This window comes from Phyllobates terribilis, unplaced genomic scaffold (genome assembly GCF_046119375.1).
Source record: "Phyllobates terribilis strain yellow unplaced genomic scaffold, ASM4611937v1 Scaffold_8__6_contigs__length_399053987, whole genome shotgun sequence".
In the NCBI taxonomy this organism is placed as follows: Eukaryota; Metazoa; Chordata; class Amphibia; order Anura; family Dendrobatidae; genus Phyllobates; species Phyllobates terribilis.
This window is the reverse complement of record NW_027362768.1, coordinates 293,923,727-293,943,172: the sequence shown is the minus strand read 5'-3', so window position 1 is coordinate 293,943,172 and position 19,446 is coordinate 293,923,727. Positions and strand designations below refer to the sequence as shown.

At 51.6% G+C, this 19,446-nt stretch overlaps 1 protein-coding gene across 4 annotated transcripts in view; it reads left to right on the top strand.

The window, feature by feature from the left end:
• The first annotated feature begins 320 nt into the window (after nt 1-320).
• The window catches only part of LOC141157324 (ankyrin repeat domain-containing protein 54-like), a 436,436-nt gene continuing 417,310 nt past the window's right edge, over nt 321-19,446 (top strand). For all 4 annotated transcript variants that reach the window (XM_073644420.1, XM_073644421.1, XM_073644422.1 and 1 more), the window contains exons 1-2: nt 321-562; nt 1,744-1,791. In XM_073644420.1, coding sequence (XP_073500521.1) covers nt 385-562; nt 1,744-1,791 — 226 coding nt within the window. In that variant the 5' untranslated portion in view covers nt 321-384. The remainder of the gene's footprint in view (nt 563-1,743; nt 1,792-19,446) is intronic.

The following is a 19,446-nucleotide window of genomic DNA, read 5'->3' as shown; positions in this document are numbered from 1 at the left end:
AATCCGCATGTACAATCCGCATGCGTTTTTTCTGCCAGGGAGATGCAGAAACGCTGCAGAAATTTTCTGCTTCATTTCTGCATCGTGGGCACATAGCCTAAAAGGATAAGGTGACATCCGGGAATGTACATGAATAAAGCAGCTCGGTCTTAAGGAAGGCTCCCCCTAGCGGTTGGGTGGTGTAACTCTTCGTCTAGTCTCAGCACTCACACACACAGTATGTAAATAAGTCTGACGTAACGCCTTCCTATTGGTTGTTTCTGCAAACAGGGCTTTTCTGTGCGTAGAACGTTCAACGTCACGTTTCCTCGGTACTGATTGGCTGGGGTCGCTAGTCGTCATGGTGATTGTGGCCTGGTGGACTGACGGGAACCCGTGGAGCGAATGGAGCTTGAAGAGCAGGGGAAGTCGTCTCTTCCCGGAGAGCTGGCGTCGGGGGTGCCCGAGCTGCTGAGAGTGCTGTGGGAAGAGCCCGAGAAACCCTGGAGGAGTCCCGGAGGCCGCGTCAAGTCCCACTGGCAGCATCGGTACAGGCTGTGCCCACTGGCCAGGGAGAGCTATGGTAAGCTGCTGCAGCTGTCACTGCTGGAGGTGCAGAGAATCCCTCCTATACACTGTGCAGGTTGCTCACAGGAGCTTACACTATATATACAGGACGTGTATGGGGCACTAGTCAGTGTACTGCAAACAATTACCCTGTGGAGTGGGGGGACGCTGCCTGTCAGCCGCCCTGTGCAGGTGGGAAGCCGCCTGTCAGCCGCCCTGTGCAGGGGGGGACGCCGCCCGTCAGCCGCCCTGTGCAGGGGGGACGCCGCCCGTCAGCCGCACTGTGCAGGGGGGGACGCCGCCCGTCAGCCGCCCTGTGCAGGGGGGGACGCCGACTGTCAGCCGCCCTGTGCAGGGGGGTACGCCGACTGTCAGCCGCCCTGTGCAGGGGGGGCGCTGCCCGTCAGCCGCCCTGTGCAGGGGGGGACACCGCCCGTCAGCCGCCCTGTGCAGGGGGGACGCCGCCCGTCAGCCGCCCTGTGCAGGGGGAACGCCGCCTGTCAGCCGCCCTGTGCAGGGGGAACGCCCTGCACTTGAGGTGACCAGACCTGCTGTAATATATTCAGGTTTTGCTGTGGATTGACAATTGCTTTTTTTCTTTATATTCTCTCATGTGAGGCTGTATGTAATCAGCCAGTGCTGCAGCCCGTCTATTTATAAGATCAGGGAAGGTCCCAAATACAAAATGCTCCATTTATGGCAATCCGCTTGTTTTTGATTTTTGGAGGGACCTGTTACCAGATGAAAAGTAACCAGTTTTTGCACTTATTATTCTCACTGCTCCCCTGAGTACTCAGTAGTCTATTTCCCACAGTTCTATTGCTGCTTTTTCTGTTTTTCCAAGGAGGCGGTGCTCGGTGATTATACAGAACAGCCTAACCTCCCGCCTCGCCCCTCCAGAGTCATGTCCGCCACGTTCCATTGGTGAAGACCAAGCATATCCGCACTAATAAAGAGGTTCACATTTCTGGAACTGTATGGAAGATTTAAAAAAAATAAATAAAAATAATCCCTAAAGCCAAAATACTCAAAGGAGCTGCAGAAATATTATAATTTAGAAGAAAAAAAACCTGGTTACTTTAAACCTGCTGAGAGATCCTCTTTAAATCTAGAGACACAGAGTGAATATAAGTATATATTTCCACCACCCATTAACAGTTTTATACTTTGTTAAAAAATGTATTTATCTCCTAACAGCTCTTCGCAAGTTACGAGAAGCCGTCAATGGAAATGATCTGGACACAGGTACTCCTTTACCTCAATCATCTATATACTATATATGTGCATCATTACAGCACATCTGCTTCCTCTGTGTATTTGTGGCCTTCTGTCCCTCTGATTTCTTGCTATGCTCCGGCTTAGTTACCGCCGTGATAATCCGGTAGAGCTGCAATGAGTAGTATTAAACAGTGACTAAGTACAGCGAGCCACTGATGACATGGTGGATGGCAAACTCCATCAGGTGGCTGTCAGAGAGTCCTGCCATGGTTCACACACTGATCATAATTCTATTGTAATGAAGCGGCACTAAATCGCTGAAGAAAATAGATCTTTGTCACATATTCTTGTTTAAAGGGCTGCTCCAAGGTAGGTTTTATCTCACTAATACATTAATGTACTGCACTTGGGGTGGCCAGGCCAACATTAAATGTATAAAATCCTCCTGTTTCATACCACATGATCAGGCCAGACATTGCTTCAATGTATACGAATTGGGGGTGTATATATATATATATACACATACAGTACAGACCAAAAGTTTGCACACACCTTCTCATTTAAAGCTTTTTCTATATTTTCAGTGCTAGTGCACAGTTCTCTGCACTGTTCACGGCTGTCTGCGAGGTCTCTGTGTGTGAGTGGAGTTCACGCTGTAGTGTGTTCTGCAGCCACGTCCGGTTGTAGTCCGCTCAGCGTGCGTCACTGTCTCATACATTGCTCATTTTTCTTGATTCCTCCTATTAGTGTGGTTCCATCCGTATCCAGCTAGATTGCTTCCAAAAACACTATATAGGAGTAGATAGAGGAGCCTTTCTGCAGCCTTGTGCCCTGCAGCCCCAGCCAGATTAGTATTAGCATATTTTTTGTAGCCTCATCTATTGAATTGTGGGTTACCTTCCTGCATTGTAATAGCTACAAAAAGTCTGTGATACTATCGGTTTTACATCTTTGGGCACATCCAGTGTCTTTTTGTGAAAAAAAATGTAAATAAAGTTCACCAAACACTCCACTTTACAGTTGTGTAGGCCACATTAGCTCATATTAAAGTCTAGTCCACACTTTAGAAAATTAGTGTTTCTTATTCCTGTTAGCAGCTGTTCAGGTATAAGCACACTAAGCCCTTAGTACTTTTCTGCCTATCTTTATCAGTCTACCAAGATGAAGAAGGCAAGGAGTAAGGCGCATGAGCGTGGAGTTTCTGCAGGGAGAGGACGTGGGGATTCTGTGCCTGCTGCGGGCACCAGTGACTCAGCATCCCCCAGTTTTACCAGGCAACAGTCCTTTATGCGCAGCTTTGTAGGAGGTCGCTCTACCCCACTGCTGCGGGAGGACCAAATTGAAGCCGTTGTCGGATGGATGGCAGCTAACGCATCGACTTCAATTAGTTCCAGATCCTCTCAGGTCCTGAGCACTGAAGAGCACCCATCTGTCTCTTCACCACCTGCCAAATTGCCCAGGCAGTCAGAGAGCCCTGGACAGGAGCCATCTCTACTTCTGTTCTCTGAATCTCTTGGCTTGGAAAGAGGGGGCCAGCCAAGCAAAATTCTAGAATTAGAAGAAGAGGTAGTATGCAGTGATGCGCAACTGCTTTGTCTCTCTGAATCTGAAGAGGCGGGAGGGCCAGTGCCTATGGTCAGCACACCTCAGTACGCATCTGATGATGAGACTCAGGTGCCACTTTCTGGTACGTACTGTGCTCTCGAGACTACCCAGGAGAAGCAGTTGTTTCAAGAGGGTTGTGTAGATGATGAGGTCCTTGACCCATCATGGCGTGAGGTACAGGAAGGTGGTGGGAGCAGCTCTGAGGAAGAGATTCCCCGAACGGCCCAGAAAGGAGGGAGAGGGAGGGGGCAGACTTGGTTGCCTATAGCCTCCACTTCGGCACCCATTAGGAGCATGCATCTTCCAAAACCCAAAACTGGCGCTCCCAACACTTGCAGTGCCTGGTCCTTTTTTGACACAGTTGCAGATGACATTTGCTTTGTCAATTGCAAGCTGTGTAATCAGAAAGTGAAAAGAGGGAAAAGTGTCAGCAACCTCAATACCACAAATATGTGGAAACATGTGCGGACCAAGCACGTGGTGGAGTTACAAAAATACACTGAAGACCTAGGCCAACCTACAGCGCCACCTACCACCTCTTCAGCTCGTGTTGTAGCCTCTTCCTCCAGCTCACACACAGCTGGTTCGGCTTCCTCACAGGATCGCCATGGAAGAACCTCTGGCACTGTTGTACAGAGACACAGTGTCATTCCACACACAGCACCACGTTCCCTGTCATCCTCACACTCCCAGGCCAGTCTACAGCCATCGTTAGCACAGGCATGGGAGGAAAGGCGCCCATACTCGGCAAACCACCCCATAGCACAGGCTCTGAATGCTGGCATTGCAAAACTACTGTCCCTTGAAATGCTATCATTCAGGCTGGTGGAGACTGACACCTTCCGTAACTTGATGGCATTGGCAGTCCCACAATACAACGTGCCCAGCCGCTTTTATTTCAGCAGGCAAGCCGTCCCTGCCCTGCAACAGCATGTGGAGGGAAAAATTAAACATGCGCTACAAAACGCCGTCAGTAGCAAGGTCCACCTGACCACCGATGCGTGGACAGGGACGATACCTTTCCCTCACTGCCCATTGGGTAAATGTTGTGGAGCCGGGTACTGATCTTGAGAGTGGCGCTGTACGTGTTCTGCCAACTCCAAGGATTGCAGGAATCCAGTCTGTAGACATTGACTCCTCCTCGTACTCCAGTTACTCTGAATCAGCGCTGCAGGAGCCGTCACGGTCTACCTCCACATCGACCCGTGAACACCTGTTACGACCGATATGAGCACAGCCGTGGCCAAACGTTAACAGGCCGTATTGAAATTAATTTCTTTGGGGAATCGAAGCCACACAGCGCAGGAGCTCTTGAATGCCATCAAGCAGCCGAGCGACGTGTGGTTTGTGCCAGCGAATCTCCAGCCAGGCATGGTAGTATGTGACAATGGCCGAAATCTGGTTGCAGCTCTGGGCCTAGGCAACCTCACTCACATCCCATGTCTGGCACATGTGCTCAACTTGGTCGTGCAGAGTTTTTTGAGGGACTATCTGGATCTTGATGCACTGCTGCACAAGGTCCGCATAGAGTGCGCTCACTTGCGGCGTTCCAGCATCGCAAGATCGTGCATTGCAGCTCTGCAGCGCCGATTACGCCTTCCAGAACATCGCATCATATGTGACCTACCCACCAGGTGGAATTCAACGTTACATATGTTGGAGAGGTTGTGTGAGCAGCAGGCAGCAGTAATGGAGTACCAGCTGCAGCAGGCGCAAACAAGTCGCACTGCGCGCCGTTCACACTTCACCACCACTGAGTGGGCCTCTATGAAGGACATCTGCCACGTTTTACGTGCCTTCGATTATTCCATGCAGATGATGCACTAGTCAGCGTGACTATCCTCCTTATCTGCCTGCTTGAAAAAACACTGCAAGTGACGCGCCCCTGGGCCTGAGTCGCGCAGCGTTGCGCACGCGGGAGCCTACCCGGAGCCGGATCTGATAGGGGTAGTAGTCTCGTGGCGGTGACCCGGTCCGTGCCCAGGGAGTCAAGCTGAGTGGCAGAGTTTAGCAGAAGATGGTACGGTGTTCGACTACGCCACCCGTTGAATGCGGCTATGAGGCCGCCGCTGCAGGGCAGACTGCTGAGGCCGGTGGTACGATTGTGCAGCGTAGATGGTATAACCGCCAACGGGAGGGGTATGGCCTCAGGGCAGCCGACGTGTTTGAAGGGGGTAGCAGAATAGCATGCAGGTAGCATGAACCACTCAGAGACGGTGCGGTGTAGTTCAGGGTCTTTACTGATGGCAAAGGTAGACCATCCCGGAGTACTGGCTAGCGATCGGGGCCTGGTCAGTCCGTGAGCAGATGGAATCTCCCCTGGCCAGGTGGAGTTGTAGGCCTCCCCAACTAATCGTACTCTTCTGGCTACCTTGCTAGAGGCTGGTAAAAGTAACCCACGTCCCTGAGTGTACCGTGTGGTGCTCACCCGTATGGCCGGTGACTGGGGGCCTTCTGGTAGCTTCCGCTCCACGACGGCGGTGCTGGTCCCTTGCGTGTGACCGTGCCTTCGGGTTTCTTGGCCAGAGGACCTGAAATCCCCTGCCGGGCGGTTTCTGCTGCTGGGTAAGGATTAGTCCCCACAGCCTCGGACTCCGGGTCCGGTCAGAACTCTTCAATCAGGGCGAGCTCTACAGCTTCCAGCCCCTGATCCCTTTTAGCACTGCTCCCACTGAGCTCCTGATCTTTCTTTCCTATAGCTGCTCCTCTCCAGACCAGACTATGTCTCTGTCTGGGACTCCTCTTCTTCTCTTTCTCTTCTCTTTCTCTTCTCTTTCTCTTCTCTTTCTCACTAACCCTGCCTCAGCCCTAGTTTTATATAGGGGAAGTTCTTCCCCTCCCAGGACTGGGCAGGAGGTGTGGCATGCATAGGATTCCTGACCAGGAGACCTCCCACCTGCTCACAGACGTAATATTGCTATTACTGTGGAAACCAGACCCCTGGGGTGCCACATTCCCCCCTAGTGAAATTTAGCACTCCGGGACTAAACATACTTTTGTAAACATAACAAGTTATAAACAGAAACAGTACAATAAAGAAAAACACATTAGGATGGTCACGGCGTGTCCGCAACCGGGTGCAGTTTTTGAAGAAAACCAAGGGTGTCCATTTCACCAAGGAACAGGGAGCCGTAACCAGGTAGGGGTATGTCCTGCCCCGAGTCCTTAACAGTCTTTAGTCCATTCCTGGGTTACGCTCCAAACATATGTACAAAGGATTCCGGATAATCCCTAAATGACACCTATAAAATAACTAAAAATACACAATTATTTACAGGCAACAATAAACAGATAAATACAAATAAAACAGTTGAGCAGTTTAAATCCTCCAACGTACGGGCAACTGGCCTCTAGTGGCTCTAGTGGACCTACGGAGCTTACTGACTGGTCCTGAGCTACAAGGTGTAGGAGCTGTCAAAGGTAAACTGGGCAGCTGTCTACGGGCTCTTTGGCTCACTAGGGGTACGGCAGGCTCACTATAAGCAGAGGGTTGATCCTCCTGGTCTGCTTGTGTGGGGTCTTCTGCCTCCTGGACCGGCTGCTCTTCCAGCTCTACCTGTTTCTCCGTAGGCACTTGGGATGCTGGTTGGAGGAAGGTGAGGACGGGTACCACAACAGCGCCATTTACTTGAGTCCAAGACCGAGGGAAGTCTCCGAGTACAGTACTAACCATATCCTCCCTTTCCTCTACGGGTTGAGGATTTTCTTGATCTTCTTCAGGGTTTCGTAACTGCTCGGGACACTTCTTCAGATGATCTCGGGATACAATGGCTGTGGTTTCTCCTCCATCCTTACTGATTGTGCAAACTTTCGGGTTCTCATGGCTTGAGGGCAGTACGGTGTACGGGTCCTTCTCCCACTGGTCGTCCAACTTGTGGAGCCGTCTCTTCCTCTTCAAGACCTGCTCTCCAGGTACCAGGGGAACAGCGGGAGCATATTGGTTGTAAGTCTTCTCCTGTCTTTCTCTAGCTTGACAGAGACTTCGCTCCATGCTCTCCTGTACTTTCCGGTACTGCTGCTGCCTCTCTGTGTCCCAGTCTGCTTCTGGTGAAGTGTCCTCGGGTGTCAGGACTCCCATCTCCAGATCAACAGGGAGCTTACCAGGTCTTGCTCTCATTAGGTAAGCCGGGGTACAGTTGGTAGAACCTACCGGGATGTGGTTGTATAGGTCCACCAGATCAGGCAGTTTCTCAGGCCACAGATTGCGTTCTTCCAGGGGCAATGTTTTCAGAAGGTCTATCACCGCCTGGTTCATTTTCTCACAGAGTCCATTGGTTTGCGGATGATAGCGTGTTGTTCTTATCTTCCGGCAGCCATACAGAGTGCAGAACTCCTGGAAGACTTCCGCTTCAAAGGCAGGTCCTTGGTCCGTCAGCACCTGCTCTGGGTATCCGTGTGGACGGCAGAAGTGCTGCTGTAAGGCTCTAGCTGCTGTTTGAGCCGTTAAGTCCTTGACCGGGACCACCACCAGGAACCGGGAGTAATGATCTACGATTGTGAGGGCGTAGACATACCCAGATCTGCTTGGAGCCAGTTTCACATGGTCCAGCGCTACCAGTTCCAGTGGCTGTCGGGTGATGATGGGCTGCAAGGGAGTCTTCTGGCTGGCACGGTCCTTCCTTCTTAGGTGGCACGGTCCACAGTCTCTGCACCACCTCTCGATGGTTCCTCTCATGCCTACCCAGTGGAACCGCCCGCGCAGCAGGAACTCCAGCTTCTTCCATCCGAAGTGCCCAGCTCCGTCGTGGTATGCCTCCAGTACCATAGCCGCGTCTCTTCTTGGCACCACTACTTGCCAGATCAGTTCATGCGTCCGGGAGTTAACCATTCTGCGGCACAACTTCCCCTTGTAAAGGAACAGTCGACTCTTCTCAGCCCACAGTTGCTTGGTCTCCTCCGGAGCGTCTGGGTCAAGGCGGGCATCTGGCTGAGTCAGCATCTCCTTCACCAGTCGGACGGCTGGGTCACTGTCTTGCGTTTCCGCCCAGTTGTAATGAGGTAAGGGGTTGAACGTAGCGGATTGCTTACCCCTTACACGGTGGGAATACTGGATAGTCCCATGACGGTGGAACGCGGGGAGCTCAACTTCTTCCAATTCCTCTGGATCTTCCCCTACGTCCGGTAGGTTTGGCATTCTGGACAGGGCATCCGCGTTGGTATTGGAGCGTCCTGCCCGGTATTTGATCGTGAACTCATAGTTGGACAGGCGGGCCATCCATCTCTGCTCCAGGGCACCGAGTCTTGCCGTATCCAGGTGTGTCAACGGGTTGTTATCCGTGTACACGGTGAACCGGGAAGAGGCGAGGTAGTGCTTAAAGCGTTCGGTGACTGCCCACACCACTGCCAGGAATTCTAGCTTGAATGAGCTGTAATTCTCAGGGTTTCTTTCGGTGGGTCGCAGTTTTCGGCTGGCGTAAGCAATTACCCGTTCCTTCCCCTGCTGGATCTGGGACAGTACGGCTCCTAGCCCGATGTTACTTGCGTCGGTGTAGAGGATAAAGGGCTGGCTGTAATCAGGGTACGCCAGGATTTCATCCCCCGTGAGGGCCATCTTCAGCTGGCGGAAGGACTCTTCTTCCAACTTCTCCCATCTGAAGGGCGGCTTCTGGTTCTTGGCCTTCCTGGACTGGCCTATCAGGAGGTCCTGCATAGGAGCTGCCTTTTTGGTGAAACCGGGAATGAACCTTCGGTAGTAGCCTACCAACCCGAGGAACTGCCGCACTTCCTTTACGCTGGAGGGGCTTGGCCATTCCTTAATTGCTGTGATCTTATCAGGGTCGGGAGCCACTCCGTCAGCACTCACCACGTGTCCCAGGTACTGCACCTTTGGTTTCAGGAGGTGACACTTGGAGGGTTTCACCTTTAGGCCGTAGTTTGCCAGGGCTTCGAACACTTCTGCCAGGTGTTTCAGTTGGTCCTCGTAGGTCGTGGAGTAGACGATTACATCGTCCAGGTATAACAGGACCGTCTCGAAGTTTCGGTGTCCCAGACAGCATTCCATCAACCGTTGGAAGGTTCCTGGTGCGTTGCAGAGTCCGAACGGCATGCAGGTAAACTCACTAAGTCCCATCGGGGTGGTGAATGCGGTCTTCTCCCGGTCCACCTCTGCTACAGGAACCTGCCAGTACCCGCTAGTGAGATCCAAAGTAGAGAAGAAGTTAGCAGATTTTAAAGCAGCCAAAGACTCCTCTATCCTTGGTAAGGGGTACGCATCTTTGTGCGTGATACGGTTGATTTTCCGGTAATCTACACACATTCTCATGGTGTTGTCTTTCTTTTTAACCAAGACCAGTGGAGCTGCCCAGGGGCTACAGCTATCCCTGATTACCTCAGCCTCCTTCATGTCTCTAAGCATCCCCTTGGCGTGTTGGTAGTGTGCAGGGGGTACGGGTCGGTATCTCTCCTTTATGGGAGGATGGTCTCCCGTGGGGATATGATGTTCTACCCCTTTTACTCGCCCGAAGTCTAACGGGTGTTTACTAAACACTCTCTCGTACTCTTGAACCACCCGATAGACTCCCTGTTTCTGGTGTGAGGGAGTGGAGTCAGTACCCAAATGTAGTTGCTGACACCAGTCCTCTATTGTTTTCTTAGAGCCGTTACCTTCCTCTGGATGAAATGGAGGCAAGGGTTCCACGGACTGTACAGAATTTTGATTGATGGTATACAATTTGGCTAGCGTAGCATACCGGGGCAGGTACACTTCCCTTTTCCCGATGTTTATTATGCGAACGGGCACCCTCCCATGGCGTACATCAACCACCCCCCGTGCTGTCAAAATGATGGGCCTACTGTCTGAGTAGACGGGTTCTACCATTGCTTGGTAGTCTCTACCTCTTAGACCAATAGCTGCCCGGCACCAAATCATCATTTCACTCTTTGGGGGCATGGCAATAGGGAAAGGGTCACACATTCTCACGCTACCAATCTCACCACCGGAGAGTTCCACCTGTTGCCGCCGCATCAGTCCCCGGATCTCTTTTTGGAGCACTCGCTGCTGGCCGGAGCTGGCGTTCTTGGCAATCTGCTGTAAAATGAAAATCACCTCTGCAAGACAATTTTCAATCACATTAGTTCCTAGAGTTATCTTTGGGTGACTCTCGCGCTTGTCAATGTCTACAATGATCAGTCCCTGTGCTGCCAGTTCGACTCTACCGACTTTAATGGTCATCTCTTTGAATCCGATCTGTGGCACGGGTTGACCATTGCTTGCGATGATACTCAAGTCGTCGTCAGGGTAGCGGGTTATATCCGAGTCATTCCAGTACTGCTTAAAGAGCACGTACGGGATGGTGGTGACCTGTGACCCGGTGTCAAGTAGGGCACTCATAGGAATGCCATCCAGTACTACAGGCAAGACTGGACGTCCTCCCACGTATTTGTCACGCCAGTTCGATGGGCCTGGTGATCTTATTCCCAGGGGTTGGCCCTCTACCCCAGGTTGTGCCAGTTTAAAGGACAGTACCTTGCCATATGCCCGGGTTGATTGCAGCGGCGGCAGATGGGTTGTCCGTCCTCGTTGTATCGGTCGCTGGGTCTTCCTCTGGCCGGTGGGGTCCTCCTTGGTCGACGCCATGGGATGTCCTCCGGTCCGGATGCCAGCTGGATCTTCCCTGGAGCAGCAACCTGTAAAGACTGCACAGTTCGGGTTAGCGCAGCAACGCTTTTAGCTAGCTCTTGGACCTGATGGTGCAGGTCTGGAGCCGGGTCATTGTTCAAAGCCTGCGCATCAGCTCCCACAGGCCCTGCCGACAAGGGCGCCACCTCCTGGTGGTAAGCGGTAGTAGGGCGCCTGTGGGTCACAACGCCACCCGGTGCCGGTTCTCGGAGCACCCGAATGGCTCTGTCCTTGAACTGTGCAAAGTCCAGATGAGGATCCTGTAAGGCCATTGCCCGCAACTGGGTTTGGTGGGCATTGCAATATAGTCCCTCTATAAATTGTTCGGTCAACAGCCTGTCCTCGTTTCTCACGCCGTCAGGGTCGGTCTGCTTAATGGCTCTCAGGGCCTCTTGTAGGTTTAGTGCATAGTCCCTTATATTCTCATGTGCTCGCTGTTTGCACCCATAGAATATAAGCTTAATCTCAGCTGAGGTGCGGGTATCAAAGGTGTCCTTCAGCCGGGTTAATATCCCTGCTACAGTCCTCCTCCCAGGTGGCCAGGACTTTACCTCCCTTTGGGCTGCCCCGGTTAGTTGGGCCACCAGGATGCTCACTTTTTGCTCTTCTGTGAGGGGGTACACCTGGAAGAGGCTATCCAGCTTTTCTCTAAAGTCATTCAGGGTATGTGACTCCCCTGAGTACTGGGGTAGCCAGGCTGCCCCCGGGATATAGGGCATCGTGAAAGGCATGACCGCTGCAGCGGTGGCGCTGGCGGTGGCTGTGGCAGTGAAGCTCTCCTCCGTATCCGACATCCTCCTCCCCCCTAGTGGACCGTGGCCTACCTTGCGATGATCCTCTTCCGTAGGCCGCGGCTCCGCAGTGGATCGTCAGGGTCAAGGACCTTCCGTCGCGCTCCTGTGACGTCGGCGTCTGCTGGGCTCCTTCCAGGACCTTACGCAACGTCCGGACGTGAGGCGGAGCTTCAGTTCTCGCGCGCTTTCGGAGTCCACGCCCCTCTTCTTCCCGCGCGGCGTCTTCAAGATGGCGTCCAACGGCGGGAAAACTCCACGGATGGCGGGAAGAAGGCAGAAGATGGCGTCCAATGGCGGGAAAACTCCACGGATGGCGGGAAGAAGGTAGAAGATGGCGTCGGATGGCGGGAATCTTCACCACAGGTAAGTTTGAAAGTCTCTTTTTCAGGCACGCAGTACCCGGTGGTTGCGGGCACGGAATCCTGCCGACTACGCCAAAGTTGACGCGCCCCTGGGCCTGAGTCGCGCAGCGTTGCGCACGCTGGAGCCTACCCGGAGCCGGATCTGATAGGGGTAGTAGTCTCGTGGCGGTGACCCGGTCCGTGCCCAGGGAGTCAAGCTGAGTGGCAGAGTTTAGCAGAAGATGATACGGTGTTCGACTGCGCCACCCGTTGAATGCGGCTATGAGGCCGCCGCTGCAGGGCAGACCGCTGAGGCCGGTGGTACGATTGTGCAGCGTAGATGGTATAACCCCCAACGGGAGGGGTATGGCCTCAGGGCAGCCGACGTGTTTGAAGGGGGTAGCAGAATAGCATGCAGGTAGCAGGAACCACTCAGAGACGGTGCGGTGTAGTTCAAGGTCTTTACTGATGGCAAAGGTAGACCCTCCCGGAGTACTGGCTAGCGATCGGGGCCTGGTCAGTCCATGAGCAGATGGAATCTCCCCTGGCCAGGTGGAGTTGTAGGCCTCCCCAACTAATCGTACTCTTCTGGCTACCTTGCTAGAGGCTGGTAAAAGTAACCCACGTCCCTAAGTGTACCGTGTGGTGCTCACCCGTATGGCCGGTGACTCGGGGCCTTCTGGTAGCTTCCGCTCCACGACGGCGGTGCTGGTCCCTTGCGTGTGACCGTGCCTTCGGGTTTCTTGGCCAGAGGACCTGAAATCCCCTGCCGGGCGGTTTCTGCTGCTGGGTAAGGATTAGTCCCCACAGCCTCGGACTCCGGGTCCGGTCAGAACTCTTCAATCAGGGCGAGCTCTACAGCTTCCAGCCCCTGATCCCTTTTAGCACTGCTCCCACTGAGCTCCTGATCTTTCTTTCCTATAGCTGCTCCTCTCCAGACCAGACTATGTCTCTGTCTGGGACTCCTCTTCTTCTCTTTCTCTTCTCTTTCTCACTAACCCTGCCTCAGCCCTAGTTTTATATAGGGGAAGTTCTTCCCCTCCCAGGACTGGGCAGGAGGTGTGGCATGCATAGGATTCCTGACCAGGAGACCTCCCACCTGCTCACAGACGTAATATTGCTATTACTGTGGAAACCAGACCCCTGGGGTGCCACACAAGCACTAAGGGAGGAGGATTTGGAAGAGGTGCAGGATGAGGAGTCACAAATGCCATCTGCTTCTGTACAGTCTGCGCAACGTGGTTCCTCACAAAGGCCTAGGCAGGGGACACTTTGTGAGGAGGATGAGGAGGAGTCAATGGAGGAGGAAGACATCTCTCCAGAGGAATGGAGGTACACAATGCTCTAGTAGTCAGTATCTAGAGCCAGGGTGGGGTGATGCAGAGCAGGCAGAGATCACGCCTGAAGCAGGGGACAGCGTTTCTTGGCCAGTTGGCAGTCTGCAGCACATGGTTGATTTCATGCTGTAGTGCCTGAGAAACGACCGCCGCATCGCCCACAATCTCAACACGGCTGATTATTAGGTGTCCACCCTCCTAGATCCTCGCTACCGGGACAACTTACAAAGCCTCATAACACCGTTGAACCGGGAGCGTAAAATGCGGGAGTACCAAGACACACTGGTGCATTCCATCATGTTCTCCATTCCACCCGAGAGCAGTGCTGCTAGTGCTTTACAAAGCAGCTCAGTGCGTCGAGGCAGTGGAGGAAGCTCTGCACAAAGAGGGAGCAGAAGCAGCGCCTCAGCACAAGGCAAGACCAGTATGGCCCAAATGTGGCAAAGTTTTGTGTCCCCGCCACAAATGTCTACACCATCACAGACGGCTCCAGTCAGCAGGAGGCAACGTTTCCGTCAGATGGTGACAGACTACATGTCTTGCCCTCTCAGTGTACTCCCAGATGGCTCTTCCCCCTTCAAGTTTTGGGTCTCTAAGCTGGATACATGGCCAGAGCTTAGCCAGTATGCATTGGAGGTGCTGGCTTGCCCTGCTGCTAGTGTATTATCGGAACGCGTCTTTAGTGCCGCAGGTGGTGTACTAACAGACCGTCGCATGCGACTATCCTCCGATAACGTTGACCGGCTTACTTTTCTGAAAATGAACAAGGCCTGGATCTCGCATGACTTTGCCAGTCCTCTTCCAGATTAAATAATTGGTTGTCAACAGTATCCAGGTCTCCTGTTGTGTTCATGTTTCTACCACCTGAAATGTAATCCCTGGGCTCCAACACCGCTAGTTGCTGCTCAGAAGTGCTGTCTGCATAGTCAACATTTCTCCAGTATTATTGGGGTTCAGTAACGTCAGCTGATCCCCTGCTGTGTGTCCGGCAATTTCTCCTGCTCTGTCCACATTGTCACTAACACTGATTTTAAAGTTGCTCCAATTAGGCCTCTGTCTGGCTCCTCTCTGTTTTCAGTATTTACCCTGGGTTCCAGCACCGCCAGCTGTTTTCCTGCAGTGTCTTTGGCACCGGTACTCCCTCCAGCCCATCCTGGTTCCAGCACGCCAGTTGTTTCCAGGTAGTGTCAACGTCACTTTGCCTCCAATACGTTGTCCTGTCGTGTTGCGGTCGGGTTAGCCGACTCTATGGTGCCTGCAGTTTAGGTGACTCCTATGTGAGCTGCTGGATCTGGCAATGAAGGCTGGTTCCATAGTGCCAATAGACAAGCACCCCCTGTAGGACTGTGGGTTTCGGTAACTCCGGCCGGCTCACGGCCTTGCAACTTTTTTTTTCATGGGTACCTTCCGCTGCCCATCCGAGTTCCAGTACCATCAGCTGGTTCTCGGCAGTGCCTTTGGCTTAGGTGCCTCCTTCTCGGTATCCGAGTTCCACCAACGTCTGCTGGTCCTTGGTAGTGGTTTCTGGCACAGGTACATCCTGCTTAGTAACCGGGTTCCAGTACCGTCAGCTGGTCCTCGGTAGTTCCATTGGCTCTTGTACCTTCTGCTACCCATCCAGGTTCCAGTACCGTCAGCTGGTTCCAGGCAGTGCCTCAGCCTTCTTGTACCTTCTGCTACATTTCCAAGTTCAAGCTTTTTGAAATGGTTTTTGGTAATCACTCTGGATCTCCCTGACGAGGATCCCGAAGACGAGGACCCTGAAGACCACCCCGAAGACGACGAGGATCCCCAAGACGACCCCGAAGACCACCCCGAAGACGACGACCCTGAAGACGACGACCCTGAAGACCACCCCGAATATGAGGACCCCGAAGACGGCGACCCTGAAGACCACCCCAAAGAAGACCAAGAAGATGACCCTGAAGAAGATGACCAAGAGGACAAAGAACAAGAAGACAACCACCAAGATACAGAAGAACAAGAGACAGAAGACCAAGAAGCAGAAGAACAAGAAGCTGCAGAACAAAAAGCAGAACATTAAGCATAAGACTAAAAATCAGAGCAAAAGATATTATCTAAATTATAAGCAGAAGAAGACTAAGCAGTGTATGGGGTGAGTCTGTTCCTCCTCATGGTGCCCCTGGAAAAGACCTGCTGCTGCAGGCCAAACTGAACGCGGACAAATCCTGTTGTAAATCTTTTGTGACAGGCAGAACGGAAGGTGTAATCTTCAAACTTTCATAGATAACAATTACAGCAATGCCGGTCACAAATAAGAATATGATGAAGAAGTAGAATATGAAGAAGAAGAATAGTTGAATAAGAAGAATATGAAGAATGTGAAAAAAAAGAATAATAGGAAGAAGGTGAAGAAGAAGAAGATGAATAAGGTGAAGAAGAAGTTGATGAAAAAGATGCTGCTGCTGAGGATGATGAAGGAGAAAGTGTGGGAGAAGTAAAAAAGAAGGTGAAGAGCATGGAAGTAATGAAACATAAATATCTGACAAAATATAAAAAAGCTTAACATAGTCAATATCTTTGTAATTCCGAACGTCTTAAAAAAAATATTAATTCCTGCTATTCCATTTGATTGGGCTAAACCTCTATGCCTTTAATGTCTCCTCCACCTCCCCCAATACATTCTACATTATTCTTAGTTGTTTTCCTTCATGTAGAATTAACCTACAAGGAAAGAAATGGTTTATTTTCATTCCGATATTTGTGTCCCATTGACTTGCATTGGTTTCCGGTATCGGAATCGGCGATATCCGATATTTTTTGGGTATCGGGCTGATCTAATCCGATCCGATATTTCTCGATATCGGAAGGTATAGCTCAACACTAGTAATAAACGCTCAGTACTGCTACATAAAAATCTTAAAATATTTGCAACAGAGTCGATGGGATGTCAAGATTAGATTACCAGGGGGTGTGGCCTGCAAGACAAGGTGGCAGCAGCTTAACTGCATAGCTCCAGCCAGCCAGGATTAAAACCAGCAAAAAGCAGCACACAGCATCGTCCTACAGCCTATTACCTAACAGCCAGTGGCGGCAGAACACCCAGGGCCCATGATGACCAGGGGAAGGTCTCAAAAAAGAGGATCCCCGGCAAGATTGGAGGCTTTCTTCCAGAGGGGACAAACAACAAGAACAGTGAGTAAGATGGCACCTGCCTCTCCTGCAACTTCTTCACACTCCTCAGGGGGAGAGGAAGCAGAGAATGTGAAACACAGCAGCAGGGATAATGAGCCCACAGCACCAATGACAAGGGCAGATATGCAAGAATTTCTGGCTGCAATTCGCTCCTCCATGAGGGAAGATATGCAGGCAATGTTGCAGGAGATAAAATGGGAGATTACTTCCATAGGGGATCGCACTTCCCACATTGAAAACAAGATGGAAGAATATGCCAGAACGATCAATGCCTTGGTAGATGAAAATGAGGCACTCAGGGAAGAGATGTCTCGAGTCACTGATAAAGTTTATGACTTAGAAGATAGATCCAGACGTAACAATGTGAGGCTTAGGGGAATCCCTGAAGAAGTGCCAGATAAGGATCTCTCTGAGTTCATGCGACGCTTCCTGGTGGCTGTATTACCTGAGGTTGCCCCTAATGAATTAATGGTGGACAGGATTCACAGAACACCGAAGCCGAGACACGTAGATCCTACCCTGCCTAGAGATACCTTGGCACACATTCATTTCTTCACTACGAAGGACATGTTCCTATACCAATTAAGGAAAACCCCCAGGCTGCCTGAGGAATTTCAAAATCTGCAGGTCTTTCCAGATATTTCTGCGGCTACCCTGGCAAAGAGAAGAGAATTTGCCCATGTGTGCAGGGCATTGAGAGAGGCCGGCATACGGTATAGATGGGGATTCAACCCAGTAAAACTACTAATACTCCGTGACAGTGGCGTGGTAGCGTGTTTTACCCCTAAACAAGGGGAAGAGAAATTGGTTTCCTGGAAGATTGCCTATGTTCCTAGACAACCTGCTAAGGGCAAGAAAATTGCGTAGAAATGGGTATCGACCTGAAAGAGAGGCGAGGACGCTATCCTGGCTGAGATGGAGCTGTTAGAGGATTGCTGACCTTTTTTTTTTTCCCTTTGTTCTTGTTGTTCGGCGGAAGCCTTCTAGTTGGTGATCCTCTGGACTGTGAGAAATCTTGCTGAGTGACAGCGAGATTTGAAAATCTCACGGGACCCCGTGGTCAGATTTATGTCTGAAGAATTTACTTTTTTGACTGAAGTTTTCTCTATGTTTTTTTCTGCGGACTTTTTTCCGCTGTGTTTTTTCCTTCTTTTTACAGTTTTTATTTTTTTTCCAATTTAACTTGAGGTATATTTCCCCTATTGATGTAACTGCTGATCGTTCTAAGAACATATGTGCTTTTTTCAGTGAATGGCTCATGAGGGGTAGTGTTGGGTGGGTTGGGGTGGGGGAGGGGGAGGGGGGAGAGAAAAATTGGATTTTTGTATGCGGCTCATAACAATTTCCTCCTTTATGTGTAACTATGAGTATACAATTTCTCTCGTTGAATGTGAAAGGGTTAAATTCACCTGCCAAACGCTCTATGTTGTGAAGGGAGGTGAGGAAATCGAAGGCAGACATTGTGTGTCTGCAGGAGACGCATTTATTGGCAGCTGATAATCATAGATTGCATCAGGCACAATTCCCCCATATATTCTTTGCAAATGCCCAGACTCAGACAGCAGGAATCTGTATTATGATAAAAAATTCGGTGGCCTTCCAGAACATTCAGATGTGTGCAGACCCCATGGGTAGATACTTGGTGTTGGTGTGTACATTGAATGGGACCCCTCATACGATTTCAGCACTATACGCCCCAAATTCTGCCCAGCTCCCATTTGTGCGAAAAGTCCTCTCTACCATTTCAACACTTAAACAAGGGGAGGTTATTGTATGCAGGGATTTTAACATGCCAATGGATGGTACTTTAGACTGCTCATCTAGATTGGGTCGCCCTCGGAGAGAATTGGGCAAGTTGGTCCATGAATTTGGTCTGCACGATTTTTGGAGATACTCTCATGTCAGTGAAAGGGACTATACTTTTCATTCTCTCCGACATGGGTCACATAGTAGGATTGACTTATGTGGCACCCCAGGGGTCTGGTTTCCACAGTAACAGCAATGTTATGTCTGAGAGCAGGTGGGAGGTCTCTTGGTCAGGGATCCTATGCATGCCACGCCTCCTGCCCAGTCCTGGGAGGGGAAGAACTTCCCCTATATAAACCTAGGGCTGAGGCAGGGTTAGTGAGTAGAGAAGAAGTAGAGACAGAGAAGCAGATATAGGAAAAGAACATCAGGAGCTCTGTGGGAGCAGTGCTACATGGAGTCAGGGGCTGGCAGCTGCAGAGCTCGCCCTGACTGAGAAGTTACCACCGGACCCGGAGTCCGAGGCTGTGGGGACTAATCCTTACCCAGCAGCAGAAACCGACCGGCAGGGGATTTCAGGTCCTCTGGCCAAGAAACCCGAAGGCACGGTCACACGCGTGGGACCAGCACCGCCGTCGTGGAGCGGAAGCCACTAGAAGGCCCCGAGTCACCGGCCATACGGGTGAGCACCACACGGTACACTCAGGGACGTGGGCTACTTTTACCCGCCTCTAGCAAGGTAGCCAGAAGAGTACAATTAGTTGGGGAGGCCTACAACTCCACCTGGCCAGGGGAGATCCCATCTGCTCAAGGACTGACCAGGCCCCAATCGCTAGCCAGTACTCCGGGAGGGTCTATCTTTGTCACCAGTAAAGACCCTGAACTACACCGCATCGTCTCTGAGTGGTTCCTACTACCCCCATCATCCACGTCGGCTGCCCTGAGGCCATACCCCTCCCGTTGGGGGTTATACCATCCACGCTGCACCATCCTTCCACCGGCCTCAGCGGTCTGCCCTGCAGCGGCAGCTCCATAGCTGCATTCAACGGGTGGCGTAGTCGTCCTACATCTACTGCTACTACTCA